This window comes from Leishmania martiniquensis, chromosome 17 (assembly GCF_017916325.1).
Source record: "Leishmania martiniquensis isolate LSCM1 chromosome 17, whole genome shotgun sequence".
NCBI lineage: Eukaryota > Euglenozoa > Kinetoplastea > Trypanosomatida > Trypanosomatidae > Leishmania > Leishmania martiniquensis.
In genome coordinates, this window is record NC_090152.1 from 618299 (window position 1) to 639170 (window position 20872).

Genomic DNA, 20872 nt, shown 5'->3' on the forward strand with positions numbered 1-20872 from the left:
CAACGTTGCGCGAATGCGCGTCCTGCTGACATTTCACCACCCACCCCTCCCGGCTTTCTGGACCTCTTGCCCTCCCTCCACCCTCTCGCGTGTTCTTGTCGTTGCCGCTCCGTTGCTTTCCCTTACCCCTTCCTTGCGCACGCACACCCCACAGCGTGGTGCACACTGCCGCTGCTTTCCGCAAATATGTGAACGCGCTGTGCATGGGCTCTTTTTTTCTGTAGTCCTTGCCGGACGATTGGTGCTGCGCTGTAGTGCGCCCTCTCCTCACTCTACGGGCCTTTTCCATTGCGTCTACCGCCCCTCTCCCCTCTTCTCTACTCCGCCTTTGTCGCCACTCTTCTTCCCAACGGTGCCAAAGGTTCCAGTCAACGGTGTTTCATTTCACAAGCACAACGTACGTCTCGCCGTTTTCAGCTTCAGCTGCAGACTTGGTCGTGCCCTCCCCCCGCTCGTACCCTTTTCACCCTCCTCCACGCGTTCGTGTGTGCATATATATTTTTTTACGGACGAATGTCTGCTCAGCTCCCAGCCACGCGGTGGACGAACCTTGCTGAAATCGGCTCTTGCCGTCCGACACACCATCACTACCCCAACACCACAGAAGATGTGCGCAGCATCGTCAAGCTTGTGCGTTCCCTCAACCACAAGTGCCGCGTTGCGGGAGCCGGCAAGAGCCCGAACGCGGCCACCTTCACTAATGACCACCTCATCCACATGGAGCGCATGAACCGCATCTTGTCCATCGACACCGCCGCGCGCACCATCACGTGCGAGTCCGGGGCCATGATGGAGGAGGTGATGAGGGCGCTCGACAAAGCGGGTCTCATGATGCGCTGCGTACCATCTTATGTCCAGACGAGTGTAGGAGGCTGCATCGCCACGGCGACGCACAGCAGCGGCGCCCACTGTCACTGTCTCTCAGACTACGTGCGAGGGCTGAAGATCGTGAATGGGTGCGCCGATATTTGCACGCTAGTCGCCGGCAAGGACCACACGGAGCTGCGGCTGGCCGCGTGCCACCTCGGTGCTCTGGGTGTCGTCACGGAGGTGACGCTGGAGGTGCAGCCGCGAATTCAGTGGAAGTTGCTGAGCCAGCCGCTGTCCATGAAGGATGCTACCAACGCTGCACTGGTGGCAGAAAAGGTGAGGTCAACGGAGTACTACCGGTGGTGGTGGGTGCCGCACACAGAAGGCTGCTACGAATCCTACGGCAGTATCGAGGCCGCAGCGGATCTCTCGCCGGCACCCCCCTTTCATGATGCGGCTGCTGAGCGGTCCGAGGCGCCGGCGGGGCTGCCGCAGGCTGCCGTGCCGACAGTCGCAGAGGAGCAGCGTGAGGGTGCAAGGGGAACCGCGACGAGCATCGTCTCTACCGCTGTGAACAGTGCGCTTAGGTACTTCGCCACGGACTTTGTGCGGCATCAGGTGGTGGAGTGGAGTCTGTGGCCGGCGTGCCTTTACCCGCCTCTGCAGCCATACGTGAACGCGGCCTATGAGCGGGTGTTCTACTCGGCACCGCAAGTGCAGCACGGGCCAGCGCTGGAGTGCTTCACCTTCGATTGCCTCTTCAAGCAGTGGGCCAACGAGTGGGCCATCGAGGCGTCGCGGGCAGTGGAAGCGTTCAACCGACTGCGAGACATGGTCGACCGGGAGGGCATGCTCCTGCACTTCCCCGTCGAGTTCCGCTTCACTGCAGCTGACGCGTCCGACATGTCGCCCGCCGTCGGCCGACCGACATGCTGGATTGGTGTGGTGATGTACCGACCGTACGGGTACGAGGCGCGCGACACGCGGCGCTGCTACGATGGCTTCTGCCGCTTGATGGAGGAGATGGATGGCCGTCCGCACTGGGCCAAGTACTACGACTGGGGCCATGCGGAAATGATGAAGGCCTACGGGGACCATTGGGAGCGCTTCCTAGCACTGCGCCGCAGGATGGACCCCGACAACATCTTCGTGAACGAATGGCTCACGAATCTGATGACGCCCGGCCGCGCGAACAGCACCGAGTACACACAGTAAGAAGCTATGGTAGCCACAGTCGTTGTGCGTGAGTAGGTGTGTGGCGAGGCTGCCTGCGGCCCTGTGCCTTCTACTGACGCCCCTCATCATCAAAGACCTCACACAATCCTTCTCTGCTCTCAGCGTCAAATCCCCCTTTCGCTTCTGCAGGCGACACGCCTGTCTGAGCGTATGCAGGCGCCCGCCAACTTGCTGCCTCTGCCCATGTCACCGTCTCTCTCTCCCGTCATCCGCACACACCCTCTCCCCTCCCCCTCCTCCTGTTAGCATTGACAACACCCTTCTCAAGGTATCCTTCACGCATGCATTATTCGGCGAGGGTGCTCGAGGCCCAGACGGGGCCGTTGCCAGCCAAGCTCGCCTGATCCGACATTAACAGCAGCCCCTTGCACACACGTGCGGCTACCACACAACCCGGATAGTATCTCCATAACGCTTGGAGTGCGCTGCGTGGGCTGAAGAGGTGCCATGCAGTATCCCACCTCTCTAGATGAGCGGGGCCGGAAAGGGGCTGCCTTCTCCTGTTGAAATCGTTCACCCGGGGCAGGGCGGTCCACCGCTTGCCTTTGCCACACGGGTGGGCGTTGACGGGCGCCACGGCCGTACGCTCAGCGGCGGCATTTGCCGTGAGGAGTCTCTCTCTGAGACACTGAATAAGGCGGCGCGTGCCCCCCCCCCCATCAGCATCTGCCGCCAGCGGAACTAACATTTTATTGTGTGACGGGCTACAGCGCATAGGGAGCCACCCGGCACTCACTTCCGTCGGCCCGCTGAAATCTCTATCGCGTGCGCCGAGACAGCAGTGGCGCATTTTTTTTGGTCGATGGACATCAGTCTCTCTCCGCCACGGGGTACCCAACGTAACGCCCTGCAGACGCGGATGTCTCTCGCTGCGCATGCCAATCACCTTGCTATCGACAAGCACAATGCTGCACGGCTCGCCAGGGCGATGGAGGCGATGCTGCGAGACAGACGCACAAACGCTCGTCATGCGGTTCGTGTGCTGCACGAGCAAGGGGAACCTCCCCCCCGCCTTCATCATGACCGAGAGCTACTTGCCGCGTGACTCCGATCCAAAGAGGCACGCTTCCCGCTGTTCTCGGTACGACCGATGGCGCGATCCGACCCGCCACCCATGCGCAGCCACGTGGCACCTCCAGCGGATCCTCTCCGGCGCTTTGCTGAGGAGAGGGGGGAGGGAGGGGCAGCCAACAGACGAGACGAGGCTTTGAGGCTGACCCCGCAGACGTTTCTTAGCGTCTGCAGCGCACAAGCAGTGGCTTACTGTTGGGACGGAGGCGATGGCGGGCCGGACGCGGCCGTTCCGGCGGCACCTCTTCTGTGTGTCGCGTGGCGACGGCGCTGCAGCGCTGGACGGGTGGGTTGCAGGGGCGACATGAGAAAAGAAATCGTGAGACGAGGCCACCACCACCGCCACCACCCTCCCTTCGACCGTGCCACCAGTGGGAACGTATGCATCCCACGCTCCGGTCTTCGAGAGGGCATACTTATCCGCGCGACCATCGAGAGGCCAGCAGCTCCTGCTGCTGGCGGCACGGGGGCACCTCCTGGACTGGGGTCGTTGGCGTGCCTGCTTTGAGAGATGAGAGGTGCGGGCCATCCCCCCTCCCTATTCCGAGTCGCAGCACTCCATCCCGCCCTCCTGCCACGTGTGGCCACCGCAGTGAAAACGGCGCCAGCGCCAACGCGTGCAGAGAAACTTCGGCATCTCCTCCTCTGTGTGTATGTGTGTGTGCTGGCGTGCCGTTCTCAGGGTATCTGCTGCGCCAGCCTCGAAACGCCACCGCTTGTGCCGCCCCCTCTTCCTCCAGCTCCTCTCCGAGGTGTAGTCTCCATATGTATTCGCATTCCTCTCTCTCTCTCACCGCACATTGCACCGCCACACTCGGCTGCGGCTCTCCTGCCGTCAACACTGCCTCTTTTGTCGCCGTCGCTCTTTTTACAACACCCTAGTGGGACACCTCTTGTGGTTACTGGCGCACTCCCTCTCCCTTCCCACTTCTTCTCCTACGGACCTGGTCCTCCACGTTCCTCTCCCTTCAATTCAGTTGGCGCTAGCGGCAAGGGTCTCAGTGGCGTGTGAGTAGTCGCTTGCTTATCGGCCCCGCGAAACCGCCGGCTGACCCGCTGCCGCCGCTGGGGTACGTGGCACATCGCAGTGGCGCGGCTACTAGCATACAGCGTCGGCTGCTCTCCGCAGCGTCGTGCGCATCGCGTGCTACTCAAGGAATTTTCGCGCCGATGGCGGAACCTGCATTTCGCGGCACACTGCTGCTGCTGCAGAACCGCACCCGCCGCGATCCAGAGTCGTACCGCGAAGAGTTCCTGGCCCAGCTCGACCACTTCAGAGCCTGCAGCGCTACTGTTCTCTCCCAGCGCAGCCTCAACCCCCAGTTCGTCGCGGTGCTTAGCTATGTCTGCCACGTGAGTCACTGCTTCCCAAAGGAGGCTGCTGTGATTGTGAACGTCGTGGTGGAGTTGCTGCACGCCTCCAAAGGCGAAGGGCTGCCGAGCGACCTACGTCTGGCGCTCGTGAAGGCGCTGATCCTCCTGCGCGCTAAAGACCTCATATCGACGGAGCAGACATTTCCACTCTTCTTTGGGCTGCTGCAGGAGCGCGACAAGACGCTGCGCAAGCTGATCCTGACCCACGTCGTGAGCGACGTCCGCAAGGCGAACATGCGAGGCGCGAAGAATGGCGCACAGATCAATAAGAAGGCGCAGAACTTTCTCTTCTCTGTCATGGCAGAGGACGACCCGGTTCAGGCGCGCTGTGCTGAGATGGTCATGATTGACCTCTACCGGCGGCGTGTCTGGAGTGACGAGCGCACTGTCGAGGTGCTGACCAAAGCGTGTTTCTCGAAGCACACGCCTATCCTGCGCACGGCTCTTCGCTTCTTCCTCCTCCAAATGCCCCGGATTACCTCAGTGGACGACGGCGAGGAGGGGGGCGGCGACGACGCACAGGGCGCACAGGAGCAGGACCCTGGACGCACCATCTCGAAGTTGAAACAAAAGCTGAAGATCGTCAAGAAGACGTCGAAGCGCGAGCGCGTGCTGAAGCGAAGCGTTCAGAGCGCGAAGCGGAAGTACAACCGTCAAGAGAGGGAGGAGGAGATGTTCGCAAAGCAGCACGTCGACCCCATCCGCTTCCTACGAGACCCACAGCAGTTCGTCGAGCGTCTCCTTGCAAAGCTGCAGAAGACGTCGGAGCGCTTTGAGGTTCGCCTCTTCTACTTGAACGTGATTGCGCGCACGGTCTCGGAGCACGAGGTGATTCATCTCCCGCTCTACGGCTTCCTGGAGCGGTACATGGAGCCCTCTCAGCTGCATGCGACGCAGCTGCTCGCTCTCTCTGCCATGTGCGTGCACAGGATGGTGCCGCCAGACGCGATTGAACCGCTGCTGCGCACCATCGCCAACCATTTCGTCTCTGACCGCTCGTCGGCCGACGCGATCACTGTTGGTATCAACACAATTCGCGAGATCTGCAAGCGCCAGCCTATTGCCATGAATGCCGACTTGCTCAAGGACCTCGCTGAGTACAAAAATCAGCGTGGCGACAAAGGTGTCATGATGGCGGCACGTGCGCTCATCCAGCTCTACCGTGATGTGTACCCGGAGTTGCTGCCGGCGAAGTTGCGTGGCAGCAAGGCGGGCGCCGCAGATATGACGAAGAGGCCCATCTACGGTTCGGAGCCCGTTTACACCGATATTCCCGGGCTCGAGCTTCTGTACAAAGGTGCGGACGGCGACGGCAGCGACGGAAGTGGTAGCGGGAGCTCGTCCTCTGAGGATGACTCGTCCAGCGGGGAGTGGGCGACCGACTCCGACAGCGACGCGGACGCGGACGACATCGACGGCGAGTTCGTGGACGTCCCAAGCCACAGCCCTGAAGAAGACGCAAGCGATGGCGAGGATGTGTGCCCCCAGCTGGTGCCGGTGCTGGAGCAAGCCCACTCGGCCACTGATCCGACTGAAAAAGATGGCGATAGGCAACACAAGCGTGTGCGTCTTGAAGAGGCTGCGCCAGTCCTGGTGTCGCCACAGAGCAGTGCTGCACGCAGCGCGAGTACCGCAGACGGAGGGGATTGCGAGGATGGAGGGGCGGATGCTGACGGTGATGATGACGAGGCAGTCAGCGACGACGACGACGACAGCGAATTTGGCTGGGAAGCAAACTATGACGAGGAGGACGAGGAGATCACCGAGGGCGAGGAGGACGAGGAGATCACCGAGGGCGAGGAGGACGAGGACGAGGGGGAGGAGCCTGCTTCTTTGTCCACTGCCTTGGCCAATGCGAGCGCCAATGCTGATTGGTTTGAGGACCTCGCTGAAGGCGTAGGCAGCATTGCCTCCTCAGCACTCCGGCCGGCGTCTGTCTCAAGCTCGAAGGCGTCTTCAGCGACTTCCGTGGCCTCGTCACGCCTCTTGACGGATAGTGACTTCCAGAGGATGAACCAGCTGCGGGCGCAGCACGGCAGCCACCTCTCACTGCGAGGGAAGCTGAAGGAGAGGGATGCACGGTCCAAGAAGCGCCACAACCTCATCCACGGCATTAGCAACGACCTCGACGCACACGACATCGAGCACTTTACCGAGAAGAAACGTGAGACAGATAAGCAGGCAAAGATCGAGCAGGCACAGGAGCTGCGCAAGGCTTCCTCGAAGTTCGAGCTGCGGCGCAAGAAGAAGAGCAAACTGAACTCCACGCATGGGGAGCACTCGAAGCGCGGAAAGCTCTTCCAAATGACAAAGCGGTCGCAGCGCGTGGCGGCAAAGTTGAAGAGTTCTGTGGCTGATCGCGCCACCCGCGCGAAAGAAATGCAGAAGAAAGACGTCAAATTTCGCATTAAGCGTGGCTGGAAGGCGTAGCGAAGCAGCAATACCCCCCTCCCCGCCGGATCGCGACCAGATGAGCATGAAAACACTGCTGCTGTATTTGTGGTCAACAGACAGCGTTCGCAGACGGCAAAGGGCAATACCGGCTTGCTTTTTTTTTTCAGAGTGCGGCATGTGCGTCTTTGGGGTATTTTTCTGTCTCCGCAACCTTCCCTTCTCTTCGACGGCATCGTATAAGCTAATCATGGCGCGTTCTCCTCCCTATCCACTGTTGTTACCCCCCATCCTCCCTCCTCCCCCTTTCCTTTCACACACGCATACTGCTCTAGCGCTCCCACGCATGTTGCGCCTTTCAATTCTATTTTGCGGCGGTGAAGGCGCAGCGGGGAGTCTCTGGGGAGGGGTGGAAACGTGTGTGTGTGTGTGCGCAGAACGGGCTGCGACATGATGGAGTCGAGGGAATGCTCACGAATAAAAGAAATGCGTAGGCCAATGGCATCTGAACAGCCAGAGGCGCTTACTAGTCCCTTCAACAGAATAGCTATGGCTGCCGCTGCCCAACACTTCTCTGTGCGCTCTGATGCTTTATCGCGCTACTGTTGGTCTGCGACAAAGCGCCTCATGCCACCGTCGTGGATGCGGGTGTGGGCGACGCCGACAACATCTCTGGAGCGTGCTGCCTGGAAGGCTGTGCCTGGTTCGCAGATATTTGCTTGCGTCGAGCCCTCGCTCCGCAGGCCTTTTCTGAACCTCACATGTCCTGCGATGCCGCCGCGCTTCTGCTTAGCTTTTTTTTATCTCCCCTCCTCACGCTGCATCAAAACTTTGGAGGTGCATGGTGCACACACGTGGTAGTGACGCCGCACATACCTCTCCTATTCCCCGCTTAGCTGCGCTGCGATCCCCCCTCCTCCACCCTCTGGTGGTTGCGCGCCATGTCTGCGCAAGCGTTCTTCGATTTCTCTAGCAGCGCCCTAAGCCCCAAATATGTTGGGCTGTCGCCGTTCCACGCGCCGAAAGAGTCTCGACTCGACACGAGCCCTCCTCGGGCCCTTTCTTGCATGTACGAGTACACTATGTGCATGAAGCGCGCACTCAACACGCGCATCATCGGGTTTGCCGAGCCGACACTGCAGCAATGTGTCGACGAATTCGCGCGCAATTTGAGGGCTACTGCTCTTATTCAAGATGCGGAAGCGACGGCAGCTTTGCTGCGGCAGCGGCGCGGCGCAGTCGATCCGGGGAAACTGCCGTGGACACCAAGGCCGGAGTACCTCGCCTGGTTGCGGGCGAAGGGACGTCTAGATGAGACCACGCCGTCGTGACCTGGCGTGACGCCGCCGGCCACACCACTCTGGGGGCGGCGCATTCCGTTTTCTCGCGCTTTCGCTTGTGCTGGAATACGTTTGTGCGTGTGTGTGTGTGTAATTTCTGTCGCGCACGCCAAATGAGCCAGCGATTCGCCTCGTGCGGTTTTCGCATCATTCACTGTTGTTCGTCACTTCTCCTATGGCGATCGCGCGTGGGCGCTGCTGTCGTGTAGGAAGCGAGTCTGAAATAGCAGGCGACGCGTTACTTCTCCGCGCATCTTCTCACCTCTCCTTCGCTACTCGGCACACCCTCATCAACAGGCGGGTGGGGCGGGCGGAGAGGCGCAGAGAACAGCGACATCAGCACCTTAAGCATGGGTGTTAAACAGAATAGGGTCAACGAAGGGAGCGTTGTGATAGATTGAACGAGAGACACACCTGCCCTCACGCTGCACATGTCATGCGTGGCCAACGGCCTCGCTGCGACTTGCCTCCCCTTCTCCGCCCTCTGGGGTCGAGCTTTGATGGGAGGACAGCAGATGCGCAAACGAATGGGCGTGTTCGTGCGCCTGCCTTCTCTATGACCCCCTCTCTCTCTCGCTTTCCACTTGATGGAGCGTCTGTAAGTCAAGCAGGCTGCATCGCGACCTCATACTTTGCTCGAGCAGCTGCGTCCGTCCGCTCTCTCCCTCGAAGACCATCGCCGCACACCTCCACATCTCGTCTCCCATTCCCCTCCCCCCTTTGGTCGCTTACCTTCTCTCCTCCCGTGTGATCGGAGGCGGCGCACACATCAGCAAGAGGGACATACCGCTCTTTCCTCTTCGAGGCATCGCTGAGATCCACGGACACATCTGCGCACGCTACGCTGTCGTGTGTGTGTGTGCGTATGTGGGGTGGGTAAAGGGCGTACATTGGCGCTCTTCGGCCTCTTCTCCATTGCCGTCCGTCTCCCTTTCCCCAGACCGTCGCGCTTGCGTTTGCAGATGCTGCACATTGTTGTCTGTTGCGCCGCCCTGTGAAGTGCCCGCAATTATCTCTTTTTTTTTTACTCGGAAGCGCGGCCACAGCCATGACGGAGCACCCCCATGCCTGGGCGGAGGCAACCGCCTCGCTCTCGCCAGCGGCTGACCCTGCCGGGAGTCGACTTCTTCAGCCCTACTCGCCGCCCTCTCGCGTTAAGCTGTCCACCCTGGCGCCCGCTTTCGACCCGCGCCGACAGGGCATCGGTCGCAGTCGTTCCACCAACTCGGTGCGCGCAGACAGCATCCGCCGCAGCGAGGGGCTTCGGGTGGTTCAAGACACACGTCGGTACATGTTGGCTGCCGCGGCCCACACGCAGGCCACTGTGCAGCAGCTGCTGAGTCGCCTACAGACGTACAGAGCCTTTCAGCCTTTTCTCTCCGCTCCCGACTCCTACAGGGACGAATCCTTCGCACATGAACGCGACTGCAGCATTGCCAGCGGGCTCTCGCGCGGCAGAGGCTCTGCTGCGACAGTGAGCACGAACCAGTTGTGGCAGATGATCGACAGGTTCCTCGACACGTCGGTGGCGCAGCTGCTTCAGCACAACGCCGAGAGTCACTTCATAGTGACACTGGAGTCAACGCTCGGGCTGGAGGTGCCGACTTCGATTCTGAAGAGCAGCACCGTCATTGAGAGTCGAAAAGCGACGACATCCGTGAGCCATTGCGTGACGAGTGAGTCTGCAGGCGCGGAGCGAACGCCCTCCGGCAGCCCACATCTGTCACCACCGCACAAGTTGCCCAAGGCTGCCGCCATGCCTCTCGCAACGACGGGCGCGCTGGTCGATCGCTGGGCCCTCGACCATCCGTATTCTACGGCGGCCGAGGTGGAGGAGCAGCGCCGTTCGTGGGCAGTCCTTGACCAGCAGCGGCAGCACGCAAGCCTCTCTTTCTACCTCCAGGCTGTGCAGGAGCAGCTAGAGACGCTGGAGGCAGAGGAGACCAGGGATGCCTCTAAATCGACGCACTCGCACCGGAGTCAAGGCGACGCCTCACGCTCGCACCACCTGCCCCTGCACAGCTCCAGCGACTCTGAGGATCAGCTCAATGCACCGCTGCGTTCTCGCGGGCGACATGGAGCAGCGGGGCAGGTACACGAAGACGACGTCGCAGCGGCCGAGGCTGAGGCGGAGAAGCAGCGGGCGCTGTGGCAGACATTCTGCGAGTGCCCTCTGCGCACTGCAGGTGCTCCCGCATCGCCTCCGGGGATGGCACCGAACGCCCCCCAGATTATGAGCGCCTTCTTGGACAACACAGATTTGCAAGAGTGGCTTTACTCCTCATGGGCGCACCGCACTCACCGTCACGAGAGTGCCGCTTTGCGTATCCAATGCGCCTATCGCATGAACCGCGCGCGGTGTGAGGTGCGCGAGATGCGATACGAACGGCGGCAGGCCTTTTTGGCAAGCCTTGACGCCGAGCGTGAGGCGAAGCTGGTCTGGGACATGGCGCTGCAGGTGCAGACAGAAAGCACTGCCACGTCCTGTGGCGCGGACAGCACATTGTGGGCCCTGCATTTCTTTATCAACAAAGTGAACGCTGTCGTGGCGAAGCGCCGCGCTTGCAAGAAGTATCAGCAGCAGCAGGCTGATGAGGTTCGCAACTACGCGGCTACGCGTATACAAGCTGTGTATCGAGGGCACCGCAGTCGTGTCTTTGTAATGGAGCTGCGGCATCCCGAGATTGTGGCCCATCGAGAGCACTTGCGGCGCGAATGTTCGGCGATGCGAATACAGTCCTGCTGGCGACGCTACACCGCCCAGCGTCAGTGGTGGCGCGTGCGACTTGCCGCGTCTGCGCTGCAGAACCTCTGCCGATGCCGTGCGGCACGACGCATGCGAGCAGAGCGGCGCTACGAGCGCGATCTGTCGGCTGCAAGAGAGCTGCGAAAGGTCGCCGTGCGTCGCATCGAGCAGTGGTATGCATCGTGCCGTGTAGTGCGTAACGCTATCTATGGCTCTCATGTGGCGGAGCTGCTCACGATACAGCGTGTGTGTCGCGGCTATCAAGGCAGGCGGCGCGCTCAAGACGAGATGCGACTGTCACACCACCGATCCGCTGTGCGCACCATCGAGCAGCATCGCCTGCGCGTTTTGTGTCTTCGAGAGGCAGGTGCGCGGCGGGCGGCTCTGAGTGCAACTCGCGCAGCCAAGCGCGCTGCGGCAATGCTCGACGATGCTGCTGTGACGATTCAGCGCGCATGGCGACGACAAGGACGCTGGCAGCACGCTCTCTAGGATATGTTAACAGGTAAGCGCGCGACTGTGAGGAGGAGAGTGGAGGCCTTCCTCTCACTTCTCCTCACCCTCATTCCTCACCAGCTGCAGCTGCGCAGCTATAGGGGGCCTTTGCCTCAGAGCAGTGATGTATAGAAACTTCTTTGCGGCCGTGACGGTCAGCTGCGTTTTTCTGTTTTGTACTCTCCGGATGCTGCGGTTTTCCTGTCACCTCCGCCGTCTTAAACAGCATCAGTATTTCACCTATTTTGTCGCCTCCAACGCTGATGAAGGCGATTCGCGTGTGACCGCGCAGCGCTGATGTCCGCCGCTCTGCCCCCCCTCGGGTTCTCTGCCTTCTTCGTATGACGCGCAGCACTGTAAGTGCTCGTAGCGAAGTTGGGCGTCCGCGTCACGTAGGCACTGCCACCCAACTAAAAGAAGCGAATGGACGGTGGAACATGACTGCAGATTGTGCGCGGGTGTAGGAAACGAGAGGGGAGTGAAGAGGCGGCGATGAGGTGCAGCAAGTGCAGCGGCCGTTCCTCCCGCTTCTCTGTCTCTCTCCTCGCCTACTGCTCATTCCTCACCCTCCAAGATGCACGTCTACAAACGCGCGCACCGCTGAGGGGAGGAAGCGGACTTTGTGGGATGGCTGTGCGCATCGTAGCGGCGCTGTGCGTGCTTACGCCTATTTCAGTGGCGTTGCACCCATTTTTGCTCTCCTCTGCCCCCCCTCCTCATCTGCATGCAAATCCTGAATGCGCTCGGGCAGTCCCTCGACTATTCCTCTTCGGGCTCGTTTCGTCTCTCTTCCTCTTTGCCCACGACCCGCTGCGCTGGCGCAGCTACTGATGGCCGCACTGGGCAACGGCCTGTTCGCCTTTCTTTTGAGTGCATCTTTCCAAGGCACCTTTCTTTGCTCCGGCCTCTCTCTGCTCTCATGGCCACCTCAACGATACAGCTCTCAATCACGGAGGATGAGCTGGACTATGCTCTCGACCTCGCGATCCGCGCAGCCAACGCGGCAGCCTTCATCATGAAGTGCGCCATGGACGAGAGGACAAACGGCATCGCCGAGTCTTTGACGAAGATCAACCCGGCCGATCTCGTGACGCCGTACGAAAAGCAGTGTCGAGAAGAGGTGCTCCACATCCTGCGCACGGGCACGCCTTCGTATGCTGTGCTGAGTGAGGATGCGAAGAGTGAGGCGGTGCTCAGTGGTGGCCCCACATGGCTTGTCGGCGCGATCGACGGCAGCATCAGCTTTGCGCATGGGCTCTTCGACTGCTGCGTGACCATCGCGTTATCGTTTCGCAAGGAACCGTTGTTGGGTGTTGTGTGCGCCCCGCAGCTGCAGGAGGTCTTTACCGCTGTCAAGAACCGCGGCGCCTTCAGCAATGGCCAGCGGATTCATGTCTCGTCGGTCTCCTCATTGGAGGAGAGCGTTGTTCTACTCCACCAAGGCTTCAACCGCAGCGATGCTGCTGTCAAGCATGTGACGGCCATGCAGGCGGAGCTGTCAAAGCTCCCCGTGCATGGGCTGCGGTGCGGCGGGTCGGCAGCGCTGAACATGTGCCTTGTTGCGGCTGGGCGAGCGGAACTGTACTGGGAAGTCGGCGTGAGCCCGTGGAGTGTAGCGGCAGGCGTCATCATTGTGCGCGAGGCAGGCGGTGTCGTCCATGACGTGGAAAGCACCGAGGCCTTCGACCTTACCCGCGGTAACGTGTGCTGCGGCTGCTCCCTAGGTATTACCAAGCATGGCGTCGAGCTGAGCCTTAAGCACAACTACCGCAGCTCTGTACTGCGCACGTGACCTTCAGGCGCCCCAGCTCACTGCAGCTGGCCTAGCCGCACGCTATGAGCATCACTCGCTGCGCAGGGGTTCAAGACATGCGCCTCCTGTCCTTCTGCAGGCTCTGCCGCTCTTCCTTTCCTCGTCTTTGCGCGATGTGGCGACTTCCCCTCTCTACCTGGCACGACATGCGCAGGAGAGGAGGAGGAGAGGCGACGGGTGTCTGGCCGGGCAAAGAAGAGACACGCCATGCCGTCAGTTTTGCTTCTGGGTGCCTTTAGCTCTTTTTCATATGCCGTGGTGGTGGCCATTGCTGTGCCTACAGTCGACCACAAGGGTGCTCGCTCTGCCTTCGTACTCGCCTGCATTGCTCTCACGAAAGGGGAAAGGCGGCCCGGCGCGATGTTGGGACGGTGGAACTCAGAAGCTCTTTGAAACGACGCCACAAGGAAGCGTGGACGTTCACAGTTGACCATTGACTTTACGCCCTCCCCCCTTCCCCATGGCGTGGCCGTCCTTTGCCTCACCAATTCACGCACACGGACCATCGGAAGTGAGAGTAGGCGCCTCTCGGTCGGGTGTTGGGTGCGCTGTCCCCCTCCTCTGCTCACGCCATGATGTAGAGAGAAGGACGAGGTGCTTTCCTGCCAGAAGTACGGAGAGCCCCTGGTGAACTCGGCGCTGGTAGTCTTCTGGGAAGGCGCCGGGCGACTGGAAGGCAGGATGATCATGGCAGGTGCTCTGATCTCTCCTCGCGTTAGTGCGCTCTCTGCCCTCCGTGGAAGCGGTGCCCAATGTACAGTCAGCCCTCTTTTCGGGTATATTTTCGCTCACTGGAGTATCCTCCGCTGACTGAGTCGCAGGCGTGGCAGCAGAGAGCTTCATCAAGTGCCCAGAGGTCTTACCAGCGGCCGCGGCTCTGGGAGCAGCAGAGTCCTGCTAGCGTCGAGGAAGCGCTGCGTGCGTGTGCTGGTTCAGCCTTCGCCTCTCTTGCACTCTTCTCTCCTGATCATCCGGCACATCCACACCGTGTACCGCATGGCCCTTGTCGTGCTGCTCTCTCCTTAGATGGGGCGCGAACGCGAAGTCGCTGCTGAGCCGATTCTTTGCCCCTTTCCCTCTCCATGACTTCACAATCCTTGTAGCGCGTGTGTGCATCTGTGTGGGTGCGTGTGCACATCCTCCTGCAGCTGCCACCCAACTGTAGGAGGCGTGGAAAATGTAAGGGAGAGGCATCCGAGTCGGAGTCCGTAGTGACCTCCGCTACATGGGCTTCTGCTCCCATTCGCGTGCCAGGAGGCTTCTCAATCTTATGACCTGTTTTCGCCATGATCCACTGGAAGGCTGCCTGCAAGTGTGTGTTGACGTCGACGCCAGTGGGCGTCGCAGCGATGAGCAAAGAACAAAGGCACCCGTTCCGACCTCGACGCAGAGGCTGAGGCATACAGGAAGCGCTGTTTGCTCATCATATCGTCTTCCCTCTCGCGACTTGTTTGCTCCTCTCACACTTCCTCTGGTGCTGCCGCCGTGCGTATACTTCCCTTAGAGTGACGATGCACATGGCGTGCTGAAACCGACATACCTGCTCCCCAAGCGTGGCGATGATGCGATGACATTGATTCGCAGAGTTCATAGCATGAAGAAGCGATACAGAGGATGGGGGGAGGCAGGTGCAGGGCAAAGTAAAGGGCCTTGTCCTCCCTGCAACTGTCTCCCCGCCCGCCTCCTTACTCACTTCTTAGCGACGTGTGTGCGCCATGCTGCTGCCTCATCACTGTTTCTGTTCGTCTCTCCCGATGCTTCTTCAACGACCTAATGCGCACGTGGCCTCCAATTGTTGTACCGTTACGCCAGCGACGCTTCCCGGCTGCATTTACGATTCGTCTGTGGCAAAGTTCGCTTGCTGCCCCCTCCCTCCTCCCCCCTTCCCCCCTCTTCTTACTCCGCTGAATTGTTTTCTCTTCCCCTTCCACTGCAGCGCCATTGGCACCGCTTCCGTTCAGTTCTCGCTGTTGTAGGGATTTGCCAAACATGAGTGAACCACTGCCGATCGACGCGAGCGAAGCGCAGCTCGAAGCCATCCGGAGAGAGGTGGCGCACTACCCGCTGCTGTCGCTTTCGCTGCCGCTCGACAAAGCTTCGAACATCGTGAAGGAGATGGAGCACGACGACGCCTACCTCGCCCAGACGCTATCGCTCTTTGGGGCCTCGCCTGTCTCCACCAAACAGTACGACTTCCGAAGTATCCGCTATTCGCGCCGCGACGGCAACTGCTTCTACCGCTGCGCTGGCTTCCGCCTCTGCGAGCTCATTGTCGAGCACCCAGAGAGGGCGGCCGAGTACATGGCGTTGCTCAAGTCGCGAGAGGAAAGCCTCTCGAGGTTGTTCGGCCCCTTTGTGTTTGATTTCACCGATGCCTTGGCGGACATCTTCAACGGTGTAGCCGACAAGACGATCAAGAGCGCTGCACAGGTCTACAATCGCTTCATCTCCGACGACGGCGCCTACGTTGTGGCAGCGCTACGGTACTTCGTCTCGGCTTATCTGCAGGAGCATGAGGCAGAGTACGAGCCCTTCGTCAACGGACTGGGCTACGGCACCGTGCGCGACTACTGCAACGCAGAGGTGGAGCTTGTGGATCACGAGAGCGATAATGTGCAGTTAGCCGTCTTCGCCATGGCGTTCAATGTTTGCATAAAAGTTTACGCGCTGGACCGAAACGCTGGCGCCAACATTACGGAGTACTCCTTTAACGAACGGGACAACAGCGATGGCGACCCTTTGGTCGTGCGGCTCCTGTACATGCCCGGCCACTACAACCTTCTCGGCCAGTGATGCGGACGACAAGTAGACGAGGCGCGTATGAGGGGTTGCGGGCCGTTAGAAAGGGTGAGAAGGCGACAATCGCCCACAAGCTTTCATCTTGGGCCCGTGTGGCATCGAGGCGAACACCCATCGACCGCCGTGCACTGCGCCCTCTGAGAAACATTTTGCCCCTGACAGTCGTACGCGCTTTCGCCGAATATATATGTGAGTGCGGGATGCAAAGTGGGCGGCTATCCCGCATTTGTGTCTTCTCGTTGCTTTAGCGGCTCCACAGCCGGTTCATCTCTGGAGATGTGCAGGCTACGCGAGACAAAAAAAACTGTATGGCGCAGCGGACGCAGGACCTTTCATGAAGGTGGCGCGATGGGAGGAGAGCTTGACGGGCTCTATGGCGAACGAGGTGCCACTTCCCGAGATACGCGAGAGGGCTGACGCGTTTCTGCGCCTCTTGCCGCGCCTCACCGACTGCCCAGGCCCACGCCCGGCACTATCCATGGCCTTGTCGCCATCTTGCTCCTCTATCGTGCACGCGGCCGACCTTAACGCCGTTCGAAATCCAACGTGCTGCAAAGGAAGGTGGAAATGCAGAGGGGAGACGGTGTCACCTACTCGTAACGTCTTCGTCGTCATACGGCACATCCTCGGCAACGACTCGCACCAACGACTTCCCTCCTCCATTATTCTATGTACTCGCACTGAGAGGCACGGGCATTACGGCGAGCCCTTGCTGCGGCTCCCCACCTGTATATGCGCACATACGCACACACACGTGACGGCTAATTCATCCATACTCCTCGAGCTGCCGGCCAGAGAGAGAGGGAGAGCGGCGGAAGTGAGCCGCACCCTCCCCTCCCTTCGCATATACGCCCGATGAACACGCCGGCTTTTTGAACGCGCTCGACCTTTCGTACGGCTCTCACCATTGCGGAACCGATCGATATCTTCAGTCGCTTTCCTTACGACTACCTCATGCAACATTCTTCTCTCCAGAGCGCCACTTGACTCTGCTGGCGAGAAGAAGAGCGGCGGAGGTGGTGAGGCGCTCCGCACGCGTAACACACCTCTTTTCACTTCTGTCTCTCTCTCTGCCCTGCTGAAATGGCAATAAGGCCGACGCGCCGCTTTTGTTTGCCTCGGGCACTCTTTCCATGCGCATCGTTGCGGGTGCGTGGGAAATGACGATGGCGCCTCTCTGTCTCGCTCACTTTCTGGGCGTGGCTCTGCACGTGTGCTGCATTCCCCATCCTCCTGCCTCTTCCTGCCTCTTCCGACACACCACAGAAAAACGCGAAGACGGAGGGACTTGCACGGACCCGCAGCAAACACGAGCACACATACCCACATTACGCATGAGAAGCAGTCCTGAGCGCGCAACGTGTGCTGCCATCACTCTTTTGGGCTGCTCAAGCCCTCTGCAGAGTAACGCGCAGCGACACCACAGTGCTTGCCAGTCCGGCAACCATTTGGCTCTCGTCTCTCTCTGTCCCCCCGGCTCTTTCACTCTGTCATCCCCTCTCCTCCGTGCGTACATTCCTTGCGGGCGAAGATTTGGATCGTGCAACGACCTTCTCTCCGTACAGCGGTGCTCGGCTGCTCTCGCGCTGTTCTTTTGTTTTTTCTTCCATCGCCCTGCAACTGTGTTGCTTGACGCGGTGAGAGGGGGGGCGCTGCGCTTACACACATACGCTCTCAAGTCGACCCCTTCGTGCATCACCCACAAAACTGACTCACGTGCGCCTCGCCCAACGTGGGCGCGCCCTTTTCACACACCTCCGAGGTTGAGGTCGCGTATCATGTCAACGGAGAAGAATGAAAAGCTCGTCACTGCCGAGGAACCGGCCGCTGCGCAGGGGGGCAGCAATGTTGACCTCGATGGGGAGAACACAAAGTACATCAAGACAGACTTGGGCGAGGTGAATGTGATCGAGTCCATGTGCCCCAAGTGCCAGGAGACGGGCACGACGCGCCTCATGATCACAAAGATTCCCCACTTCAAGGAGGTTATCGTCAGCAGCTTCGAGTGCCCGCGTTGCAGCGAGCGCAACAACGAGGTTACGTTCGGAGGCACCTTTGGGCCCAAGAAGGTCCGCTATGAGCTGGAGGTGAAGAGCAAGAAGGACCTGGACCGGCAGGTGGTGAAGTCGGAGTTCGCCACGGTCACCATCCCAGAGCTGGAGCTTGAGATTCCGCCCGAGTCGCAGAAGGGCAACCTGAATACCGTCGAGGGCATCTTGGAGCAGACATACAATGGCTTGCAATTTCAGCAGCCGCTGCGCAGGATTGAGCACCCTGACGTGTACGAGAAGATCGAGGCTTTTTGTGCGAAGCTGCAGTCCTTCCGTAGCGGCGATGTGCCCTTCACCCTTACCCTCGACGACCCGGCGGGCAACAGCTACATTGAGCCAATTCACGACTACTATCACCCGACTCTCGACCCTCAGCTCACCAAGTACGAAAAAGAGCGTACCGACGTTGATCGCCAGGTACTTGGCGTTGCAATCGACTACAACACGGAGCGCACGGTGGAGGAGGAAAAAGAGGTGGAGGAGGGTCACTTCAGTGACGTGACACAGATCCCGTGCGACTGCCCCGCCTGCCGCAAGCACGGCTACCTCATGATGCACGAGTGCGACATTCCTTACTTCAAGCAGACCGTTATCATGGCTTTCAAGTGCGACTACTGCGGGTACAAAAGCAACGAGATCAAGACAGGCGGCGAAATCAGCGCGAAGGGGCTGCGGCTCACCCTGCACGTCACATCGGAGGATGACCTTAAGCGTGACGTACTCAAGTCCGAGACAGCCGCGCTGCTCATCCCAGAGGTGCACCTCGAGCTGGCACCTGGCACCTTGGGAGGCTTCTTCTCCTCCGTTGAGGGCACCATTGCCCAGGTGCGTGACCAGCTCAACAGCCTCCCGCAGGCTGCCTTCGCCATGGGCGACTCAGCCGACGACAGCTCCAAGACGATGCTTCAGTTCGTGAAGGAGTTAGACGAGCTACTGACGCTCAAGAAGCAGTTCACGTTCATTCTTGACGATCCGCTGGGGAATGTGTACATACAGAACCCCCGTGCACACCTTCCTCCGCCAGAGGACGTGGACCCGTGTCTGGAGAGGGAGGAATACATACGGACCGATGAGCAGGACGAAGAGCTGGGCATTCTTGACATGCGCCGTAGCGATGCACTGGGGGGCTCGGAGGAGGTGCAGGATGAGGCAGACCACGAGCCAGAGAAAGAGGATGGCACTGTGGCTGCACAGCAGGTCGCCGAGGAATAAGGCCCGGAGTGCTACACTGGTGCCCGCGCGGCGACGGTGACGGTGAGCGCATCGAAGCTCCTTCTCAACAGGAGGTGCGGGTTGGGGCGGGCCTTGCGCTGACGAACGGTATGCCGACAATGCGATGCCACCGTGGTGGCTGCTATTCCCGCTGTTGTTGTCGCTGTCCCTCTGCGCTCCGTTCCACCCCCCTCCCATGAGTGCTTCTCGTGCCAACTTATAATAAAGACACAAAAGCGCGTGTGCGAACTCCTCTCAGACACCTGCACAGGCCGACACGTACTTGGCTGTGCAGAGGCCGATTAAGCACCTCCAAGCTGCAGCAACAGCGCTAACAGCGAAGGGAGCCAACGCTCTATTTGCGGGTAACGCAATCGGCGCAACAAACAAACTGCGGCATTGCGCCTTGATGCGAGCTCTTCCGTCTGCCGCTGCTGTTCGCTCGTAAGGCCCCACTAGCACCACTGAATGTTTGCTGCTCAGTCGAAACTATAACCCTCCACAAGTGCTCTCTCCCGTCAGCGTAAAAGACAACAACACCGACGCATCGTTGCAAAGCGCTCGCACACTTTCTGTGGAGAGGTGTACCGGTGCCCCTCTGCTGCCACCCCTCGTATGTTGTTGTTCTCTATCACGTATGCGCCATTTCTGCTGCAGCCTTTTCCCATCTCTCATCTCTGCTCGATGGCAGAAGTGACTCGAAGTTTCTCCTCATGTGCCACTGCAGCAGCAGCCAGCGCTGACCACTGGCTGACGCCCTCTCTCGCCGGCAGCCCAAGGGAACACCCACAGCGTCCTCTCTCTATTTCAGCTCTGTTCTAAGCGTAGCCCAGCGCACACCCAACATGCAACGCACCTGTTTCTCCATGCTCTTTGCATATGTAGACACACAAGCGTACGCAGCGCGCTCCCCGGACACGGAGAGGCAGTGCTTGCTGAAGCTGCAGGGGAGGTCGCCGACAGGACTGCGGCGGTGAGCATCGCCGATGCCCAGGCCAATTTTACAGTGATGCCTACTCGACTTGTCGCACCTCAAGCGGAGTGCGAGATGACCTACAAGGAGCAGCGATCAGATGACACCTTTCTTGGTGATTCAGAACAGCTGTAGTAGGGCTGTCTCTGTCGTGCGCGAGAGCCAGTAGGTGGCGCAGTCGGTGCTGCTGGTGCACCAGGGCGGCACCGTGATGCGAAGTGGCCGCCTCCTTTACCCGCGGATGATGTGCGCGCTATACTAAGGCATCTTACTTCGGTGTACCTCTCTCGTGCCGCCCTATTGGGTCCATAGCGCCGGTCCGTACCCACAGTGCCTCCTCTGCACTTCTTGTCGTCTCGCGGAGTCGATACTCATCATCTTTCTTTTGCACGCGCCATTAAACTCTGAGTGCGCAGGCGGCGCTTCACGGCCATTCGCCTCCTCCTCCATCTGCGCGCCTCCTACGCGTGGGGGTAGGAGAGAGCACGAGCTCCTTTGGAAAGGCTTGGGCACTCCCCCGTCTGTCATACCGCAGTTCACCGATCTTTGACTCCGTTCCGC

At 59.9% G+C, this 20872-nt stretch overlaps 7 protein-coding genes across 7 annotated transcripts; all 7 read left to right on the forward strand.

Moving 5' to 3' along the window:
- Window positions 1–513: 513 nt before the first annotated feature.
- Window positions 514–2025, forward strand: LSCM1_05616 (uncharacterized protein; the record flags this gene model as incomplete). Its single annotated transcript, XM_067323064.1, has 1 exon — window positions 514–2025. One exon carries the CDS (start codon window positions 514–516, stop codon window positions 2023–2025), a length of 1512 nt encoding a protein of 503 aa, XP_067179699.1.
- A 2262-nt stretch (window positions 2026–4287) lies between these two features.
- Window positions 4288–6921, forward strand: LSCM1_05617 (uncharacterized protein; the record flags this gene model as incomplete). The annotated part of the gene is made up of 1 exon (XM_067323065.1): window positions 4288–6921. One exon carries the CDS (start codon window positions 4288–4290, stop codon window positions 6919–6921), a length of 2634 nt encoding a protein of 877 aa, XP_067179700.1.
- A 902-nt stretch (window positions 6922–7823) lies between these two features.
- LSCM1_05618 (uncharacterized protein) lies at window positions 7824–8213 on the forward strand (the record flags this gene model as incomplete). The annotated part of the gene is made up of 1 exon (XM_067323066.1): window positions 7824–8213. The coding sequence occupies one exon, from the start codon at window positions 7824–7826 to the stop codon at window positions 8211–8213; it is 390 nt and encodes a 129-aa protein (XP_067179701.1).
- Window positions 8214–9270: 1057 nt separating this feature from the next.
- LSCM1_05619 (uncharacterized protein) lies at window positions 9271–11460 on the forward strand (the record flags this gene model as incomplete). Its single annotated transcript, XM_067323067.1, has 1 exon — window positions 9271–11460. One exon carries the CDS (start codon window positions 9271–9273, stop codon window positions 11458–11460), a length of 2190 nt encoding a protein of 729 aa, XP_067179702.1.
- Window positions 11461–12382: 922 nt separating this feature from the next.
- On the forward strand, window positions 12383–13255 carry LSCM1_05620 (uncharacterized protein; the record flags this gene model as incomplete). The annotated part of the gene is made up of 1 exon (XM_067323068.1): window positions 12383–13255. One exon carries the CDS (start codon window positions 12383–12385, stop codon window positions 13253–13255), a length of 873 nt encoding a protein of 290 aa, XP_067179703.1.
- Window positions 13256–15265: 2010 nt separating this feature from the next.
- LSCM1_05621 (uncharacterized protein) lies at window positions 15266–16069 on the forward strand (the record flags this gene model as incomplete). Its single annotated transcript, XM_067323069.1, has 1 exon — window positions 15266–16069. The coding sequence occupies one exon, from the start codon at window positions 15266–15268 to the stop codon at window positions 16067–16069; it is 804 nt and encodes a 267-aa protein (XP_067179704.1).
- Window positions 16070–17853: 1784 nt separating this feature from the next.
- LSCM1_05622 (uncharacterized protein) lies at window positions 17854–19338 on the forward strand (the record flags this gene model as incomplete). The annotated part of the gene is made up of 1 exon (XM_067323070.1): window positions 17854–19338. One exon carries the CDS (start codon window positions 17854–17856, stop codon window positions 19336–19338), a length of 1485 nt encoding a protein of 494 aa, XP_067179705.1.
- Window positions 19339–20872: the final 1534 nt, after the last annotated feature.